Below are 22,054 nucleotides of genomic sequence, written 5' to 3'. Positions count from 1 at the left end.
GGGAAAAATCATGACTTGTTTTGGCAGTGTTCTATACTTGTGATGGTTTAAGAAAATAAAGCAATGCCTTTTAGGCTCCCGCACAAATGCATACACCATTCTCACATCCACACCATAACTCCCCCCTTGTTTATGGAGATATAATTTACCTACAGTAAGATGTACAAATTTTAATTACTTAGTTTAATAACTTTTGACACTTGGTTAACTTGCACCCAAAACGAGATTCAGAACATTTCTGTGAGCCCCAAAATTTCCCTCTTGCCCTTTCCCATACGGTTCCCTGCCCATGGACAGACTTATGATTTCTGACACTGCGGATTACTTTTGCCTCTTATTTTGACTTCATATAAATCACAAACGGTCTGTGCTCTTTACCGTCTGCTTTAGTTTATGTGACCTAATATCACTGAGATTCATCCATGATGTTGTGTTTAATAGTTCTTTGTTTATAATGTTCGATAGTATTATGTAGTATGAACATATCATAATTTATTCTCCTGTTGATGAACACTGTATTGTTTCCAGATTTGGGGTTTCATATAAGACTGCTATGAATTTTCTTATATAAGTCTTGTGCAGATGCTTTCATTTCTCTTAGGCAAATATCTAGGAGTACAATTTCAGGGTCTTAAGGTAGTGGTACGTTTAATTCAAAAGGAAACTACCAAGCAGTTCTCCAAAATTGTACTGGTTAGCATTTTTAGGAGCAGTGTATGAGAGTTGCTCAATTGTTCCACATTCTTGTAAACATTTGGTGTTGTCAGTCTTTTAGATTTTAACATTTGTAGAAAGCACAGGAAGGTATCTTTTTGTGGTTTTAGTTTGGATTTTCCTGATCACCTTGGCTGCTGAGCACTTTTACATATGCATATTGATCATTTACGTTTGTATGTGTGTGTGTGTGTGTGTGTGTGTGTGAACTATCTGTTCAAATTTTTGGCCATTATTTTATTATTTGTCTGTTTTTGTTGATTTTAGGGGTTCTGTATATATTCCACATAGAACTCTGTTGGCGAATATAAGTATTGCAAATTTTTTTTTTCTAGTCTATGACTTGACTGTTTTTTTTTTTTTTTTGATGAGCAGAAGTTTTGTTAAATTTTAATTTTGTTGCAGTCCAATTTACTTATTTAGTTTTTTGTTATTGTTAGTACTTTTTGTATCCTGCTGAAGAATTCTTGGTCTATCCCAACACTGCAAAAATTGGCTCTTTTTTATTTTTGTAAATTCCTTCTTGTGATAGATTTTATGTTTGGGTCTATGATCCATTTTGACTTAATTTCATGCATAGAATAATGAAAATATTGAAATTTGGGATTTTTTTTCCATATGAGTACCCAGTTTTTCCAGCATCATTTCTTAAAATGTCTAATATTTGCTCACTGGTTTTACTACAGGTCTTTGTTGGTAATCCTTTGACACTATATATGTGGATTTATTTCTGAACTCTATTCTGTTCATTGATCTGTGTAACTAAGGCCAATACCATGCTATCTTGATTGTGGTAGATTTTTAGTAAGTCTTGAAATTAGGTTGTATAAGTACTCCAATTTCATTCTTCTTTGTCAAATTTGATTTGGCCATTCTAGATCTGTTATATTTACTTATTAATTTTACAATGAGTTTGTCAATTTCTTTGAAAAATAATGCTGCTATTTTTATTCCTACTCTTTTTTTTTTAATATGGTGAAGAGCTTTGAAAAATCAGTCTTTTATTTTGCTTATTCAACAAGATTAATCTGTTCTCTTCTGAGGACTATCCCAGTCTGTATTTTTAACAGTAAAGAGAAGAACTCCATCTTCACAGTGGAGGAAGACAAATTATAAGTGAATTAATATACACTTAAGTACCATGGACAAAAATATAAAGGCAAAATAATAGTGATTAGTAGATGTGGAAAGATAGGCTGTTTTAAATGGGGATGTCATGGAAAGCCACTATACCTGCAAGACATTTGAGTAGAAACCTGAATATGTTAAAAGGGTGAGCTGTGTAATTATCTGGGGGCACAACATTGATGGCAGAGGGAACAGCACGTCCAAATATTCGGAGGTGGGAGCATGCCTGCCAGATTTAAGAGGCCAGCAAGGAAGCCTGTGTGGCTGGAGTACAGGGAAGTAGGGGAAGGGAGATGAGGATGCCGTGGTCCATGGTACAGACTTGAGTGACATGTGTTTTGAGCAAAGGGGTGACATAATGTTTTAAAGTTATACAGCTGGCTGCTGTGTGTGAATCGACTGCTGAGAGTCAAGGATGAAGTGGGAAGAGGGATAAAAGATGGTGATTCTTTGCCTTGGTTTTTAATTCTTTGTTTATTGGCACTTAATCGGTTTGGTATTTTGATGTACCAAGTGTGTGGTTTGACAAGAACTAGACCTTCCCTTATGTAATTCTGTATTAAAAAGGAAATAGTAAGCGAGGTTCTAATCTGAGGAGTTTCTTACTCTGATGCCACCCATGTCTAAGAACATACTGTTTCATACCTTAAGCAATGTGGCTCTGCAACTTCATGTCTTGTTTTGAGCAATCCAAGTTAGAATGCCTTTAAACTTGACTACTTAATGATTCTCTGTGCATGGTTCCTTCTGTATGTTAAATGGTTCTTCTATATGTTAACTGATTCTGGCTTCCTTTGAAAGTCTTTCAGAAATATTCCCACACATTCAGTTCTTTTCCTGTGGTAGTATGTAGTTTTTAAACAAAATGCTGGTCAGTGAGTTGATATAGACCATATCTTCTGTATTTTTAATAATGTATACCTTCAGATTATGGTGCTGTTCTTCTCCTCATCCTTATTAGTGTTATTTCTTCTAGAAGACCTATCTTTGAATTAGGAATAATAGAGAACCTGTTGCAGGTGCTAGATATTTATGGGGAGGCAGTGAAACATTATCAAGCATGGTAAATTTGATAGTGGAATTTTAGACTGAATTGTAATAATTAATTCATCCTCTAATTTACTCATTTTAGTGGCAGTTCATTAGTATGTTCTTGTGCTTTTAAGAAGTTCTAATTAAGAGAGTTTCATGATAATAGCAGGGTCATAATTATATGCATTTAATTATATTAAAGCAAAATATTTAGCTTTGTATGAATATTGTTAGGAAGTTCAAAATAAGAAAAATAACTAATATCCAAACTTGAAGAAAACATTTACTTCATTATATGATATTTGTAAATCTTAGTTATTTTCAGCACCTCTCACACCAATTTTTCTGGTTTCATTTAACATTTTGCTCTTCTACTTGATGTACAAAGCCCAGGGGCAGGGAAATACTTCAGGGTTTCATAAACAAAGTAGACAGAGGTATCAATCAAACAGCTTTGAAGCTAAAAGATCCCCAGCTACCATAGTAAGGGACCAGGCTCCAAGCTTGCTGCTGTGGCCCACCTCTCTACAGTGGCAAAATCAAGTGGCCCAGGGTGAGGTCCTAGACCTGCTGAACTGATCAGACCACTCAGCTGTGGCCAACGTCAATATGACCCCCTTCAGCCCTCTTGGTCACACTGGCTGATTTTCTTTTTAAATATTTATTAATTTATTAATTTAATTAATTAATTTATTGATTAGTATTAATTTTAGAGATAATGAGAGAGAGCATGCAAGTTGGGGGAAGGACAGGGAGAAGGTGGGAGAGAGAGAGAGAAGCAGACTCCCTGCTGTGTGGGGAACCTGGGTGGGGATGCGGGACTGGATCCCAGGACCCTGAGACCATGACCTGAGCTGAAATCAAAAGTCAGAAGCCCAATAAACTGAGGTTGCCCCTGGCTGATTTTTTTTTTTTTTTAAATACTTTGAAATTTAGGGACTGCATTTTTGCACAATAATATGTAGTCAATGATCTGTCTCATATTTTGGGTTTTCTTTGTGCTGTCATTCATGAAAAGCATGGAATGTGGTTTGCCATTAAAAAAGATCACCTCAGAGGGCGAGGAGGCAGGATGGCGGAAAAGTAGCAGGCTGAGACTACTTCAGCTAGCAGGAGATCGGCTAGATGGCTTATCTAAAGATTGCAAACACCTGCAAATCCATCTGCAGAACGAAGAGAGGAAGAACAGCAATTCTGGAAACAGAAAACCAACCACTTTCTGAAGGGTAGGAAGGCGGAGAAGAGAATCCAAAGTGATGGGAGGATGGACCCAGGGTCGAGGGGCCGGCTCCTGGCGGGCGGCGGAGCAACGGAGCACAAAATTGGGACTTTTGATAGTCTGTTCCGCTGAGAGACATCGCTCCAGAGGCTAAACCGGGGTGAAGCCCACGCAGGGTCAGCGTGGCCTCAGGTCCTGCGGGGTCACAGAAGGATGGGGGTGTCTGAGTGTTGCAGAGCTTTCAGGTGTTGGAACGGGAAGGCCGGCTACAGAGACAGAGCCGACAGTAAGCTCCCAGCTCGGGGGTTACTTTGGACCAGCCGCAGGTTCCGAGAGCTCGGAGCGTGGCCAGAGGTCAGGCAGACAGGAGTAACTGGGCGCTGTTCTCTGAGGGCGCACTAAAGAGTGGGGCCCCAGGCTCTCGGCTCCTCCAGGCCGGAGACCAGGAGGCCGCAATTTGTATTCCCGCTCTCCGGAACTCTACAGAACTCTACGGAAAGGGCTCAGGGAACAAAAGCTCCAGAAAGCAAACCTGAGCGGATTACTCAGCCAGGCCCCTGGTAAGGGCGGTGCAATTCCACCTGGGGCAAAGACACTTGAGAATCACTACACCAGGCCCCTCCCCCAGAAGATCAACAAGAAATCCAGCCAAGACCAAGTTCACCTACCAAGGAGTGCGGTTTCAATACCAAGGAGAGCAGAATTTCAGAGGAGGAGAAAGCAAAGCACGGAACTCATGGCTTTCTCACTGTGATTTTTTTAGTCCTGCAGTTAATTTAATTTTTTTCTTTTTCATTTTTTTTCTCTTCTTCTGCTAAATTTTTTTAACTTTTACCCTTTTCTTTTTTAACCTTTTTTAACTAGTTTATCTAATATATATATATTTTTTCGTTTTTATATTTTTCTTTATTTGTTTTCTTTAATTCTTTTTTCTTTTTATCTTTCTTTCTTTTTGAACCTCTTTTTATCCGCTTTCTCCCCCCTCACGATTTGGGATGTCTTCTGATTTGGTTAAAGCATATTTTCCAGGGGTTGTTGCCACCCTTTTAGTATTTTACTTGCTCCTTCATATACTCTTATCTGGACAAAATGACAAGACGGAAAAATTCACCACAAAAAAAAGAACAAGAGGCAGTACCAAAGGCTAGGGACCTAATCAATACAGACATTGGTAATATGTCAGATCTAGAGTTCAGAATGACAATTCTCAAGGTTCTAGCTGGGCTCAAAAAAGGCATGGAAGATATTAGAGAAACCCTCTCAGGAGATATAAAAGCCCTTTCTGGAGAAATAAAAGAACTAAAATCTAACCAAGTTGAAGATAAAAAGCTATTAATGAGGTGCAATCAAAAATGGAGGCTCTCACTGCTAGGATCAATGAGGCAGAAGAAAGAATTAGTGATATAGAAGACCAAATGACAGAGAATAAAGAAGCTGAGCAAAAGAGGGACAAACAGCTACTGGACCACGAGGGGAGAATTAGAGAGATAAGTGACACCATAAGACAAAACAACATTAGAATAATTGGGATTCCAGAAGAAGAAGAAAGAGAGAGGGGAGCAGAGGTATACTGGAGAGAATTATTGGGGAGAATTTCCCCAATATGGCAAAGGGAACGAGCATCAAAATTCAGGAGGTTCAGAGACGCCCCTCAAAATCAATAAGAATAGGCCCACACCCCGTCACCTAATAGTAAAATTTTCAAGTCTTAGTGACAAAGAGAAAATCCTGAAAGCAGCCTGGGAAAAGAAGTCTGTAACAACAATGGTAAAAATAAACAACAATGGTAAAAATATTAGATTGGCAGCTGACTTATCCACAGAGACCTGGTAGGCCAGAAAGAGCTGGCATGATATTTTCAGAGCACTAAACGAGAAAAACATGCAGCCAAGAATACTATATCCAGCTAGGCTATCATTGAAAATAGAAGGAGAGATTAAAAGCTTCCAGGACAAACAAAAACTGAAAGAATTTGCAAACACCAAACCAGCTCTACAGGAAATCTTGAAAGGGGTCCTCTAAGCAAAGAGAGAGCCTACAAGTGGTAGATCAAAAAGGAACAGAGACAGTAACAGTCACCTTACAGGCAATACAATGGCACTAAATTCATATCTCTCAATAGTTACCCTGAATGTTAATGGGCTAAATGCCCCAATCAAAAGACACAGGGTATCAGAATGGATAAAAAAACAAAACCCATCTATATGTTGCCTCCAAGAAACTCATTTTAAGCCGGAAGACACCTCCAGATTTAAAGTGAGGGGGTGGAAAAGAATTTACCATGCTAATGGACATCAGAAGAAAGCAGGAGTGGCAATCCTTATATAAAATGAATTAGATTTTAAGCCAAAGATTTTAATAAGAGATGAGGAAGGACACTATATCATACTCAAAGGGTCTGTCCAACAAGAAGATCTAACAATTTTAAATATCTATGCCCCCAACGTGGGAGCAGCCAACTATATAAACCAATTAATAACAAAATCAAAGAAACACATCAACAATAATACAATAATAGTAGGGGACTTTAACACTCCCCTCACTGAAATGAACAGATGATCCAAGCAAAAGATCAGCAAGGTAATAAAGGCCTTAAACGACACACTGGACCAGATGGACATCACAGATATATTCAGAACATTTCATCCCAAAGCAACAGAATACACATTCTTCTCTAGTGCACATGGAACATTCTCCAGAATAGATCACATCCTTGGTCCTAAATCAGGACTCAACCGGTATCAAAAGATTGGGATCATTCCCTGCATATTTTCAGACCACAATGCTGTGAAGCTAGAACTCAACCACAAGAGGAAGTTTGAAAAGAACCCAAATACAAGGAGACTAAACAGCATCCTTCTAAAGAATGAATGGGTCAACCGGGAAGCTAAAGAAGAATTGAAAAAAATCATGGGAACAAATGATAATGAAAATACAACGGTTCAAACTCTGTGGGACACCACAAAGGCAGTCCTGAGAGGAAAATATATAGCGGTACAAGCCTTTCTCAAGAAACAAGAAAGGTCTCAGGTACACAACCTAACCCTACACCTAAAGGAGCTGGAGAAAGAACAAGAAAGAAACCCTAAGCCCAGCAGGAGAAGAGATATCATAAAGATCAGAGCAGAAATCAATGAAATAGAAACCAAAAAATATATATATAACAAATCAACGAAACTAGGAGCTGGTTCTTTGAAAGAATTAATAAAATTGATAAACCCCTGGCCAGACTTATCAAAAAGAAAAGAGAAATGACCCAAATAAATAAAATCTTGAATGAAAGAGGAGAGATAACAACTAACACCAAAGAAATACAAACTATTATAAGAACATACTATGAGCAACTCTATGCCAACAAATTTGACAATCTGGAAGAAATGGATGCATTCCTAGAAACATATAAACTACCACAACTGAACCAGGAAGAAATAGAAACCCTGAACAGACCCATAACCAGTAAGGAGATTGAAACAGTCATTAATAATCTCCAAACAAACAAAAGCCCAGAGCCAGACGGCTTCCCGGGAAAATTCTACCAAACATTTAAAGAAGAACTAATTCCTATTCTCCTGAAACTGTTCCAAAAAATAGAAATGGAAGGAAAACTTCCAAACTCATTTTATGAGGCCAGCATCACCTTGATCCGAAAACCAGACAAGGATCCCATCAAAAAAGAGAGCTATAGACCAATATCCTTGATGAACACAGATGCGAAAATACTCAACAAAATACTAGCCAATAGGATTCAACAGTACATTAAAAGGATTATTCACCACGACCAAGTGGGATTTATTCCAGGGCTGCAAGGTTGGTTCAACATCCGCAAATCAGTCAATGTGATACAACACATCAATAAAAGAAAGAACAAGAACCATATGATACTCTCAATGAAAAAGCATTTGACAAAGTACAGCATCCCTTCCTGATCAAAACTCTTCAAAGTGTAAAGATAGAGGGCACATACCTCAATATCATCAAAGCCATCTATGAAAAACCCACCGCAAATACCATTCTCAATGGAGAGAAACTGAAAACTTTTCCGCTAAGGTCAGGAACATGGCAGGGATGTCCATTATCACCACTGCTATTCAACATAGTACTAGAAGTCCTAGCCTTAGCAATCAGACAACAAAAGGAAATTAAAGGCATCCAAATTGACACAGAAGAAGTCAAACTATCACTCTTCGCAGATGATATGATACTCTGTGGAAAACTCAAAAGACTTCACTCCAAAACTGCTAGAACTTGTACAGGAATTCAGCAAAGTGTCAGGATATAAAATCAATGCACAGAAATCAGTTGCATTTCTCTACACCAACAACAAGACAGAAGAAAGAGAAATTAAGGAGTCAATCCCATTTACAATAGCACCCCAAACCATAAGATACCTCGGAATACACCTAACCAAAGAGGCACAGAATCTATACTCAGAAAACTATAAAGTACACATGAAAGAAATTGAGGAAGACACAAAGAAATAGGAAAATGTTCCTTGCTTCTGGATTGGAAGAATAAATATTGTGAAAATGTCTATGCTACCTAAAGCAATCTCCACATTTAATGCAATTCCTATCAAAGGCCATCCATCTTTTTCAAAGAAATTGAACAAATAATTCTAAAATTTATATGGAACCAGAAAAGACCTCGAATAGCCAAAGGAATATTGAAAAAGAAAGCCAACGTTGGTGACATCACAATTCCGGACTTCAAGCTCTATTACAAAGCTGTCATCATCAAGACAGCATGGTAGTGGCACAAAAACAGACACATAGATCAATGGAACCGAATAGAGAGCCCAGAAATAGACCCTTAACTGTACGGTCAACTAATCTTCGACAAAGCAGGTAAGAATGTCCAATGGAAAAAAGACAGCCTCTTCAATAAATGGTGTTGGGAAAATTGGACAGCCACATGCAGAAAAATGAAATTGGACCATTTCCTTACACCACACACAAAAATAGACTCAAAATGGATGAAGCACCTCAATGTGCGAAAGGAATCCATCAAAATCCTTGAGGAGAACCCAGGCAGCAACCTCTTCGACCTCAGCCGCAGCAACATCTTCCTAGGAACAACGCCAAAGGGAAGGGAAGCAAGGGCAAAAATGAACTATTGGGATTTCATCAAGATCAAAAGCTTTTGCACAGCAAAGGAAACAGTTAACAAAATCAAAAGACAACTGACAGAATGGGAGAAGATATTTGCAAACAACATATCAGATAAAGGACTAGTGTCCAGAATCTATAAAGAACTTATCAAACTCAACACCCAAAGAACAAATAATCCAATCAAGAAATGGGCAGAGAACATGAACAGACATTTCTGCAAAGAAGACATCCAGATGGCCAACAGACACATGAAAAAGTGCTCCATATCACTGGGCATCAGGGAAATACAAATCAAAACCACAATGAGATATCACCTCACACCAGTCAGAATGGCTAAAATCAACAAGTCAGGAAATGACAGATGCTGGCGAGGATGCGGAGAAAGGGGAGCCCTCCTACACTGTTGGTGGGAATGCGAACTAGTGCAGCCACTCTGGAAAACAGCATGGAGGTTCCTCAAAATGTTGAAAATAGAACTGCCCTATGACCCAGCAATTGCACTACTGGGTATTTACCCTAAAGATACAAACGTAGTGATCCAAAGGGGCATGTGCACCCGAATGTTTATAGCAGCAATGTCCACAATAGCCAAACTATGGAAAGAACCTAGATGTCCATCAACAGATGAATGGATCAAGAAGATGTGGTATATATACACAATGGAATACTATGCAGCCATCAAAAGAAATGAAATCTTGCCCTTTGCGACAACATGGATGGAACTAGAGCGTATCATGCTTAGCGAAATAAGTCAAGCAGAGAAAGACAACTATCATATGATCTCCCTGATATGAGGAAGTGGTGATGCAACATGGGGGCTTAAGTGTGTAGGAGAAGAATCAATGAAACAAGATGGGATTGGGAGGGAGACAAACCATAAGTGACTCTTAATCTCACAAAACAAACTGAGGGTTGCTGGGGTGAGAGGGGTTGGGAGAAGGGGGTGGGGTTATGGACATTGGGGAGTGTATGTGCTTTGGTGAGTGCTGTGAAGTGTGTAAACCTGGCGATTCACAGACCTGTACCCCTGGGGATAAAAATATATGTTTATAAAAAATAAAAAATTAAAAAAAATAAAAGTACCCTAGGAAATTGAGAAAAATCCATAAATCAAAAACTGTCCATAATTTATCAACACAGAAAATATAGTTAATATTTGATGCATTTCATTTGTACTTTAGCTAACAAGATTATCTTAATATTCAACTTTATTTCCCGATTTTTATGGTCATTGTATCATAAGATTTTCCCTTTATTGAATATGTTTTTCTTTAGTGTAAAAAAAAAAAATCACCTCAGCCAGGTGAATTGCTGTCAAGCACTGGGTAGCCCTAACTTTATGTAACTTAGATCACAGTTATTACCTAAACAAATAGAAGACAGTAGGCAAAGACATAGCTCAAATAGAATGACTATTTTAGAACAAAAGAAATGGTGCCTTCTTTATGGTTCTAAAGTAAGGCATCTACAGGATATAGTTAGTGTCGTGCTTTATGTTTATTTCTCACATTTTTTTCCCTCTCTCTCTCGCTCTCTCTGTCTTTCCTGATAAAACATTCTGGGCAATTTAAAAAGTTTGCACTATTTTTAATAAAATAGACTCTCTTAATTCTTTCCCTACTGTTGCAGTTAATTTAGGCAATGTCAGTCTGTTACTGTTAGAATTGCTATTCAACTGAAAATGTATTATAATCTGCTGCACACATAAAAAATTACATTATAATGAGCAAAACCGAGCTAAACATATTTGTGCCTATAACAGCACTGTGACAGGAAGTGTCTCCTGTAACGGTGATGATTTCCATATCAGTAATAATTTTATTGTCCGATTTGCATTGTCTTCTTCTTGCTGCCATATTGATGCACAGAATGTGTCCATCCATTCCTAGGAGCTATATAGATGCCAAAAATATATATATAGTTAAAATATATATAGTTAACTCCATCTCCTATTCCTAGAAAAATCTTAAGTAATTAGAAAGTAAAAAAGATGACAGCAGCCAAATTGCATCCCCCAATGCTGCACACACATTCCACCCCCCCCACACACACACACACATATACCCAACTCCCTTTAACAGGTTTATGTACTTGCTGGAGGCAACTTTTGAAAATACCTTAATGGCCTCAACCCTCAGGCTAAAAGCATGTAACCATCTCTGACTTTGGCCAATGCCTACTGGGTTACAGGGGCATTTTGCCATTTCTGGGCCAGCCATCTCTAATACAGATGAGTGGAGTTTTATAACTTTTTGTAAGAGCAAAGGGGAAAAAGGAAGGGAGACATTCACTCCTATTTTTTGGTGTGTTACCAGATATTCTCTTCAGCTCTTAGAGAAAAATCACAATGTAGGATTCTGGATAAACAGGCAAGATAAAAACAAAACAAACAAACAAACAAAAAACCCAGAAGCTACAAAACCTACTCACCATATAGGGGAATTCACCTGTTTTCCTGGCCCTTTTCTCCCTTTAATCTCAATACAGCAACTAGTTATTAAGCAGTTGCTATGTAGAAAACATTATCCAAAGCATGGGGGGATCTAAAAGAGACTAAAATAGCCCCAGTTGTTCAAGGGAAGAGTTGGTAATAAGTTGGGTACTCAAATATCCACAAGGAAAAACTCTGGAAATCGTATTCAGGAAAATGTGTCTACAGTGGCATATCATTTATTTCAAGGTCAAGAACTCTATCGATTTTTTTTTGAGGCAAAAACTGCTACAAGAGCCTACAGAGGGTTTAAAAAAAAAAAAAAAAATAGCTATACATTCTACATTACTATATCATATCTTCCATGCTTACAGAGTTTGAAAAAGCATCTCTCAGAATATGAATAACCCTTTATTAGATGCTAAGCAAACACCCAATTATTTATGGATGCAATTTTGATGATTGCAAATGACTTCACCTGCAGCCCAACTGGGTCTTGATTATTGGTTGCAAGTCAAAGGTCCTCAAGTCTGGAATGCCTGCATCAGGACTCACAGCTTCTCCTCACTATTCATTTGTCCAAAGAGAAATGTATTATCCGTGTCTGTCCTAAAAAGAAACAAAGCGTTTGCTACAGTTTTGCAAGTTTTAGAGATATATGGATTCTGGCATCCAGTTGCTTCAGTGCAATAAAGTTTTGTCAACTCCCAAATGATCTCTCTCTCTCTCTCTTTTTAAAAACGTTGATAACATTGACACATCTTGAGTGTATAGTCCCTAAAAAGTTGTAAATCTAGTTATGGCCTTTAGAATAGGGCAGTGGATGATTAATTTTGGATAAAAAAGTCATAGGAGGAGGGGCACCTGGATGGCTCATTTGGTTGAGCAACTGCCTTCAACTCAGGTCATGAACCTGGAGTCCCAAGATCAAGTCCAGCATCGGGCTCCCTACTCAGCTCGGAGTCTGCTTCTCCCTCTGATCCTCCCCCTTCTCATGATCTCTTTCTTACTCTCTGTCTCTCTCCCAATAAATAAGTAAACTCTTAAAAAAAAAAAAAAAAGCCATAGGAGGAAAAACCCCTACATTTATTTCTATGTACATTTCTGACTTTAGTTGAGGATGTTGGAAGAAAAAGGATTTGTGGATTGGGACAGAAAAAGGAGGAAAGCATGGAAGGAGTTGAGGGAGTTTGGCAGGAAAGTTTTGAGTCTCAGAAGGAGCCTCCTGGATTTGGTGTCAGGGGCTGAGCTTGGGCAGAGCTGCGGCTGACTTTGGAAGCCCCTTATGAGCCTTAAGCATGGGAAAAATGTGAGAGAATCACAAATTCAGCAATGCCAAAGAGTGTCTGAAGCATTTTCCATTTTGGGTCTAAGTTCTCAGACCAGAGTAGATCCAAAAGGCAGGCATGAACAATGCTGAGTCACGAAAGTAGGAAGACGTGGGATGGAGGACTAGCCAAAAAAAATTAAAGTGCTCCATGAACTGCATGTTGGCTTCAACAAAATGAGAACTATCTCCAAGCCTCTTGGTGAAAGCTTGAGGAAAGAGCAATGAAAAAATTCTCAGGAAACAGAGATAACAAGCAAAAATTTGTCGAACAGTTTGCATGGCACAACATTTCTTTGATATTTGTTTCATTTTTTTGTCTTGTTTAGTGAACGGAAACACGTGAAAGCTTTCAGAGGCTGACTTCTAAGTCTAGTCACTCATAACGTCTTAGGTTTGCTTCACCTTAAATTCCATCACTATGGAGTTTTTAGGAACCTCACCCGGTAGCTGTGGGTGTCACTTTCATTTTGGAAAAAAGTATCTGAAAACAAAACAATAAACCATGGACCTGTGTCTCTAGCGTGCATTGGTCATCATTGGAGCCTCTGCCCAGCTCTTCATGTTTCAGGGGACTGCACCTCTCTGCCTCCATGGCCTGGCTGTGTCCGCCATTAAGTTCCCTGAGATTTGAAGAAACTAAGCCCTACTTACCCATTGTGGTTTTGAGATTTGATAGTGGGTTTTTTTTTCTTAATATTGAAGTATAATTGACATACAATGTTCCATTAGTTTCAGGTGTACAACATAGTAATTCCATAATTCTATACCTTACGCTTTGTTCACTACAAGTGTACCTACTGTCTGTCATGATACAGTGCTGTCACAATGCCACTGACTATACTCCTTATGCTGTACCTTTTATCCCCATGATTTAGAGAGAAAAGAGTATTATTATTATTACTACTATTATTTTATTTTATTTTGTTTTGTTTTTAGAGAGAGAGAGAGTGGGGTGGGGGAAGGGGTAGATAGAGAGAGAGAATCTTAAGCAGGTTCCATGCCCAGCATTAGGGTCCAGTGTGGGGCTCCATCCCACGACCCTCAGATCATGACCTGGGCAGAAATCAAGTGTCAGACATTCAACCAACTGAGCCACCCAGGCGCCTGAGACAGAACAAATATTATTAAGATAACTTAAAGGAAAGTAATTTCGGCTTCATTGGTACATATCTTTTCCTTAGTGCCTCACTTTCTTCTGCCAGACTGTACAGACCTCTGTCACTGAGCATCTTGGTATATCCATTCTTGTTTGTCCAGTGGTGCAGCTACACTTTCTTCTTAGTCCTAGACTGAAGGAGCTCTACCCCTGGCGTGTGGCTACAATGTTACTGGCACTTGAGCACAAACATTTATAAGAAGGCAGCCAGCATTTTCCTATCCGCACTGACAAACTTTGGGTCCTGCAGAAGGAAGGAAGGAAAGGCGACCCTAAGCTGGATCTGTCTTGCAGGAGACCTTCGAGAAGGCAAGCCTGAGCAGCAGCAGCAGTGGGGCCGCCAGCCTGAAAAGCGAACTCTCAGAGAGCGCAGACCTGCCCCCCGAGGGCTTCCAGGTCCCCGGCAGTAAGGAGGAAGACAGGGCCTGTGATGAAATCCTGTCGGAGGAGAACTTCAACTTGGAAAATATCGAGAAAGGTATTGCTAGTGAAATGGGGACAGCAGATATGAGCTCTTGACTTCGGTCTCTTTCGAGGCTCATTTGCTTTTTATTTTATTCTGTTATTCTTTGATTCACGTGCAGATATGTACTCAGAGCTAGATGATGAACTGGACATTTCGGACAACTCCAGCAGCTCCAGTTCAAGCCCTTTAAAAGAATCTACATTCAGTAAGTTTTTGCTGGCCTGCGGGGATCCGGTAGGTCATGGTTTGGGAATCACACTTGGTAGTTGAGTAAATGCCGTCATGTACATAGGCAGAAGTTTGTTCTCCAGGTGCGGCGCTAATTAGGACAGGTTGGTCTAGCTCTGTGATGGGCCCAGAGGCCAGCTGGCACTGCGGTCTTCTGTTGCCTCAGCTGTCAAGTGAATAGTTTCATTATTTCTACTAGCAAACCCAGATTCCAACTGGCGAGTGGAGATAACTAATTTGGAGACACACTAAATAACCACAAGAATAATGGAAGTGACTTCTTATGAATCTAGTCTATAGGGATTAGAGACCTGGAGAAGAAATTAGTCCTGGCGTAGACTACGTTTTGTACAATTTTATTTCCATTATGAAGAGATATATTTTAAACACTAAAGTAAAATAAATATTTTAGTTGTTTATTACTATGAAAAAATGGAATGTGTAAATTCAGTCCATCCGTGAATTCTGACTCTTGATTTAAAACAGGAAAGTAAATAGTCTGGGGTATGAGGTATGAAAAAGAAAAGATATATTTGGAAAAATGTAAAGATTATAAGGAAAGATAGGATTCAATTTGTTCAAATCTGCAACTGAAAGAAAAGAAAGGTTAAAATAGAATATGGTGAGATAAGAATAATTCATTTAAAAGAGTAGGTTGAAGGCACATTAATTAGATAAGTAGAAATACTCTGAAATAAAGTTAGTATAAACGATTTCCTCTCATTAATGACTATACTATGAAAATCTCATAAAAGAAAGTTTAAAATAGTCTCCCCAAGGACCTAAGTAAAACCCTAAGGAGTTGCTTCGTTTGCTTCATTTTTTGTTCCTTTCCAAACTTAACTGTCCGTAAAATAATGACTAGATGTTTCAGATTTTCTGGGATAATCTGTTTCCATCATTGATCTATTTTCCCACAAATTCCTGCTTGCTAGATAAAAATGTCTTGATTGGTGATTAGGAAAACATGAAAGCTATACAGGAAAAAATATTCATATGTAGCAGATTCTACAAGCTGTTTTGAGATTAATTCAGCTTTGTATGTTTGGGGTAACAGTGGTGAGGACGGTCAGTGGGAAAGCGAGGAAGGAAAAGTTGAACCCTTAAACTTGCATGTGGTAACTTATACTTATCTTGTCAAGGCCCTTAGGATAATTATGAGATAGATATTTTATTGTATTTTATTAGCTACTAATAACAGAGTTTCCTTTGGAAAAAGGACCTTAAACAATCCTGTCCAGTAAATAGTAATTTGAAGCTTTCTATTTTAACTGATACTTTTATAAATGAAGACCGTCTTTAGAGTATGCTAAATACTGCTCACATAATAGAATGCAGCTTTTTAAAATGAATAAATAGATAAATAAATAAAAGATTTGCACAGGGAAAATGTAAAGCTATTTTTATGTTCTTATTTCAGGCATTTTAAAGAGAAGTTTTAGTGCCTCAGGAGGAGAAAGACAATCCCAAACAAGGTGTGTACATATTGAGCTCCCAGAAGTCTGCAGAGCCATTATTGGTTGCTAAACCAAAACCTCGTAGCCAGAAGTCACCATGGACATGGGTGGTAGAGGCTGATAGACCCACCCTCCCAGCACAGATTGCATTTTACCAGGAGCGTACTGGAAAGTGTACTAAGCTTGGACCTGGGTTTAATCTAGCTTTGTGATCTTAGCTAAGCCATTAGCCTAATGGAGCTCAGGGCTGGACCAGAGAAGTAGTTAGTTATGCATTATGAGGCCATCTGGAGCCCTGGCTCCTTATATCTTGTTTTTCCACAATCCCAATTGTCAATCCCTGATTGACTTGTGCAACAGGGAGATTCATTCAAAGGCTTTGGGGGCCCACATAATGAGGAACCAGGGAATCAAACTTAGGAAGGAATGAAAGTCATCCTCATGGCAAATGTGGCAAACGTGGACCCCATCACCTCCATATCCCAGCCAGCAGGAAGTAGAAGGAGCACATGGAGACGTGCCCCTTCCTTTTAAGGACATGACTCAGGCATTGTGCTCATCCCTTCTGCTCACATACCATTGGCCAGAACTTAATTATATGAACACATCTAGCTGAAAGGGAGGATAAATATGTTTGGGGGATTCTATTTTAAAAGTAAAAAGAACTCTTTTAGGACCACCATCAATTTCTCCAACAGTTATCTCTTGGACAAAAGACTAAAATGAAACTATTAAGTCGGGCCTTTTGAAAGTCCCTGATGACGTTCTTGAGGGTGATTTCCGCGACACTGGTGAGGTGGACAGGAGTGGAAGCTCGATCGTGGTGCTTTCAGAAGTTGCAAAAGCAGAGATGGGAAGGAAGCTACCAGTGAGCTGGCCAGTTAGCTGGCAAGCGATTTTTGATGGAAAAGGACCTTCTTAGACTCAGGATGACCTCAGGGTGGCTGGGACTCAGAAGAGGCAGCCAGTGGAGAGGAGAGATAAAGAGGGAAAGAAATTGCTGGAACACTGGCACAGAGTAGTGGAGCCCAAAGATCAGGTCTGGGAAAGAGGAAGTGACAGCCCTTTCTCTGTATCTGAAGAAAGGGAGGCAAAGATAAAATTAAGCTAGAAAAGCAGAGAAGAGGGTTAGAAAAGATAATACTTGGTGGTTTCTGGTCATTAGATGACGTTAACTGCTGTGAGGATGGTCTAGATTTGAGGAGGGTGAAGTGAAGAAGAACCAGTATAAAAATGGGCAGACACGTGAGTGGAGACAGCTCTGAGATGAAGGTGCTGGTTGAGGCTGGAATGCATTGAAGCTGCGGGTGACCTTGGTCGGGGGCGTGGCTACATGCCATGGGACAAAAGGCTAAGGCCATGCTATGCTTCAGCAGTTGGGCTTTCTGGACCAGGCAAAGGAACATGATTCTGATTGACTTGTGCAAAAGGGAGGTTCATTCAAAGGCTTTGGGGGCCTTTGAGGAACCAGAGAATCAAACTTAAGAAGGAATGAAAGTCAGGTGAGCCGCTGCAATCTGTAGAGGAGACACAGGCTCAGAAAGGCCCTGGTGTTGGGACAAAGAAGCTCCCAGTCTGTTTGTTCCATCCATGTGTCACCTTTCTCAGGATCTGGTGTCCTGTGTGAGAGAGTCGGGGGGGCCTGGTTTGAATTAACACTCTATTCACTGCTGCAGGGAGGGCTGAGCTCCTGGATCTACTTCCATGAGGGGTCTTTGTTGGAGGGAGCAGGTTCTAGGTGCTAGGCAGCCAGAATGGAACTCTTTTCTGCTTCTGGGCTCAAGGGTGCTGCTGGGAAGAAGAATTCAGAATGAAGAACCTACTTAGCAAAATCCTGAGGGGTTCAGTTGGGTGGCAAAGAAGAGTTCCTAGAGAAAATCATTTTTGTAAATACCGAGTAGTGCAATTGCTGGGTCATAGGGCAGTTCTATTTTCAACATTTTGAGGAACCTGGGTATTTACCTTAAAGATACAAACGTAGTGATCCGAAGGGGCATGTGCACCCAAATGTTTATAGCAACAATGTCCACAATAGCCAAACTATGGAAAGAACCTAGATGTCCATCAACAGATGAATGGATCAAGAAGATGTGGTATATATACACAATGGAATACTATGCAGCCAAGATTTCAAAAGAAATGAAATCTTGCCCTTTGCGACAACATGAATGGAACTAGAGCATATCATGCTTAGCGAAGTAAGCCAAGCAGAGAAAGACAACTATCATATGATCTCCCTGATATGAGGAAGTGGTGATGCAACATGGGGGCTTAAGTGGGTAGGAGAAGAATCAATGAAACAAGATGAGATTGGGAGGGAGACAAACCATAAGTGACTCTTAATCTCACAAAACAAACTGAGGGTTGCTGGGGGGCGGAGGGTTGGGAGAAGAGGGGTGGGGTTATGGACATTGGGGAGGGTATGTGCTTTGGTGAGTGCTGTGAAGTGTGTAAACCTGGCGATTCACAGACCTGTACCCCTGGGGATAAAAATATATGTTTATAAAAAATAAAAAAATAAAAAAAGAAAGAAAATCATTTTTGTTTAGTCAAAGATACAGTACCATTGATTACTGATTTTTTTTTTCACATAATATTCAGGAATGGTTAGCGTGAAACTTTTCCTTGTCCTAACTCATTTCCAGTGTTGCTAGTAACAAAAGCCCAAGGAAAACTGATCCAAGTGCTTAAAATACCAGAAGCATAATTGAGGAAAGCCTACACATTTTTTAGTGGGCCAGTGTGCAGAGGAGTGGTGGTTGGAAGTAATGGAGAGAGCAGGGGAAAGAGAAACAGTCCCAAACCCAAAGGAGAATGGAGAACGAGAATGGGGGATCTGGAGGACTTGGGACTTGAATGGTAAGATCACCTAAGGAGTTTCCCGGGCTTGCAGTTCCCTCCCATAGCCTACCTTCTGTCATTTTGTCCTTAAGTCACCACCTATACCCCTATGTTCCACAGATGTGGAAGCCCCACACAGGAGCCTGGAGCCATGGGAGCTCTTGCTCGTTTGGTCCAGCAAGGGGGGAGGCAGGTTTGGGAGACATGGCTATGGAGCTGGGGATCTGAACGCCTGGTAGCATGGAGTCAGTTTGTTTTCTTCAACTCTGGCATCAGAGCTTCTGTCTTAACCACATTGCAAGTTGAATAGATTTTTGTGAGCTGATCTGGAAATCTTTCCAACTGCTTGGAAACAGCGTTTGCATAGGAAAATGTTCCACATGTTTTCCTGCAAAATACTTAGCAAGCGCCCTCGGGAATGTAGCATTTCCCAATTTTGTGATTATTTATATTTCTAAGAACTTGATCAGAAGGCTTTTTTTTCCATTATTGGATAATTTATTCATTGATATGAAATTGCTTAAATGTATAGAAGAAGTGCAAAACAAGTATTTTAGTGCAAAAATACATTATGACATATGGGTTTTACTCCCCAGTTAAAAGAATTTTATGTTAAAATGGGAATTTCCAATCAGATAAATTTATGCATCTTGAAATTGTTAAATAATTCTAGTCTTTTTTTTTTTCTCAAAGGACTCATGGAATTGTGTTATTTGCACAAATTCAGTTGAAGTCCAGACCTTCAAAAACAAAAGAAACATATTTATTACATGTTCTAGAGTTTGATATGTTTTTTTTTTTTTAAGATTTTATTTATTTATTTGACAGACAGAGTCCACAAGTAGGCAGAGAGGCAGGCAGAGAGAGGGAAGCAGGCTCCCCGCTGAGCAGAGAGCCTGAGGTGGGGCTCTATCCCAGGACCCTGAGATCATGACCTGAGCCGAAGTTAGAGGCTTAACCCACTGAGGCATCCAGGCGCCCCTTGAGATGGTTTTTAAAAGCTAGTCATCATCTTAACATTTTATAGCTAGTTGGGTGAACCAGAATCAACAGAAAGGAGAAGTTCAAACTGAAGCTCATTGAAAAAGGGGATATTACAGAGCATAATTACATTAACCCCTTTGAATTGTGGCTAATGACCACATCCAGCAGGTGGAAAATGGGAAATAACCCAAATGTTGAGATTGTTGGATCAGAAGTCACATCAGTGAATAGGACCGAAGCTAAAATCATATTTGAAAACTGTACTGTGTGTGGTAGAGTGTGACATGCCATCAGGGAACTCGGTTTGTTTTAAGACAAGCTCTCTTCCCTCAAGGAACTCAGAGTGAAACAGGGAGACAAGGGCAGACTTCAGAAGAGAAGAAATGACAAAAGACAGCCTATGATTCATGCCAAATGAGAGGAAAGAAGATTAATGACTTTTGATTTCCTTCCAAGCAATCCCCAGAGCTTCTCTAAATTGAAAAGAGACAACTCTAAAATGTACTTATGATTCTTTAAATTAAAAGACATTAAATAAAGCTTGAGTTATTTGCAATCTAACTTGTTTAGGATTTTTCTGGGTTTCTTGGTTTATACCAATAAGAAGCCATCCTGCAGAATATTTAGAAGCTAAATGAGAAGTTAGAATCTAAAAGAAGATAGCCACACTGCGTACTAGAAAATATTTAGAAGCTAAATTAGATGTTACGATATAAAAGAAAATAACAAAGTGACATAATAGAAAATATTTAGATGTTAAATAAGAAGTTAGAATCTAAAACAAGGTAGCAAAGCTTCAAAATAGAATAAAGATACATAGAAAATCAAGCCATAGAGATTTTTTGGCTCTTCTATGCCACATATGAAATGGTAGACCAGTTAAAATGAGACCCAGAGCAGCTCTCCTTCTTGGGAAGCCTTACTGGCTCTTTAAAAAAGAGAATCGGTCTCATTTAGAAAAAACCACAGGTAAGTGCATGTTTGACCTGAGCATGTCTACTAGAGCTAAGAATTCAAACTTCATCCTGGCTAACTAGTTCAAAGAGAAAACTTAAGAATAAATTTTGAACTTATGTCAACACAGATATCAGGGCCCAGAATTAAGCCAATTATCTGCTGAAAAACCAAGTTACCTCCCTAATAACTCACCATAGACTTGCAAATGGAACTAGGCAGGGCAGCTTCTGCCCTCCTTAGGGAGATACTGGTATCAAGGCTGATGAGAGGAAACATCCCATTAGAACTGGAAGGCACCCTGGTGATCCAGGTCATCACCAGATGATGAAATGCTTTTCAGGACTATAATTAATCACAAGACCAAGAGAGAGCTAGTTCTCAACTATTGGAAGTTCTATGTTCCATCTATTAATTACTCAGCAGAAATGACATGAAATCAACAAATAATTCTTTTGGGCTCCTTTCCTTGCCAAACTCCTCCCCAGATCTCAAGCCTCCGTCCTCAAGTCACCAAAAGTCCTAGAAGCCAAACTGAAAACAACCAGATCATTAGAGAGAACTCCATTCCTCAGTCTGGAACTGGAGGCATTTACAAAGCAGAGATGAATCTCCAAACCCCCATTCCCAAGACTCCAGATGAAATCTCCCCCATCAGGATGCCATCCATATAGCAACCATTCCCAATGCTTTCCTGGCTCCCCAGAAAATCTGGAGAGGTCGATGGAGCAGTTTTTATACTATAGCAGTGGACCTTGGGGAGCTTCTGGTTGACCTACATTTCCTAATAATAAACAGGTCATTCATACTGTATGTGTATTCACGTAGTATAATTTGCTTTTAGGCTTTTGACTTACTAGAATAGACAGTTGATTTTACACCTTCATTTTTTTACATCTTTGCATGTTATTGGAGAATCATTAGCAGAAACATCACCTGGCATACACTTACATTTTTCCGTTTGAATGTCACCAAATAACTGCTTTAGTTGCAATAGACCTATTCT

The 22,054-nt window shown here is 39.5% G+C and overlaps 1 protein-coding gene across 9 annotated transcripts in view; it reads left to right on the top strand.

Annotated features, from left to right (window-relative positions):
* The window catches only part of NEK10 (NIMA related kinase 10), a 238,958-nt gene that overhangs the window by 163,049 nt on the left and 53,855 nt on the right, over window positions 1–22,054 (top strand). For all 9 annotated transcript variants that reach the window (XM_013057173.2, XM_004754326.3, XM_004754325.3 and 6 more), the window contains 3 exons: window positions 14,413–14,596; window positions 14,703–14,789; window positions 16,233–16,287. In XM_013057173.2, the coding sequence (XP_012912627.1) occupies window positions 14,413–14,596; window positions 14,703–14,789; window positions 16,233–16,287 (326 nt within the window). The remainder of the gene's footprint in view (window positions 1–14,412; window positions 14,597–14,702; window positions 14,790–16,232; window positions 16,288–22,054) is intronic.

The sequence above is a fragment of the Mustela putorius genome, unplaced genomic scaffold (assembly GCF_011764305.1).
Source record: "Mustela putorius furo isolate JIRA1106 unplaced genomic scaffold, ASM1176430v1.1 tig00003834_pilon_pilon_pilon, whole genome shotgun sequence".
Lineage (NCBI taxonomy): Eukaryota > Metazoa > Chordata > Mammalia > Carnivora > Mustelidae > Mustela > Mustela putorius.
Note: the sequence above shows the minus strand (reverse complement) of the source record. Positions and strands in the feature narration are given on the sequence as shown.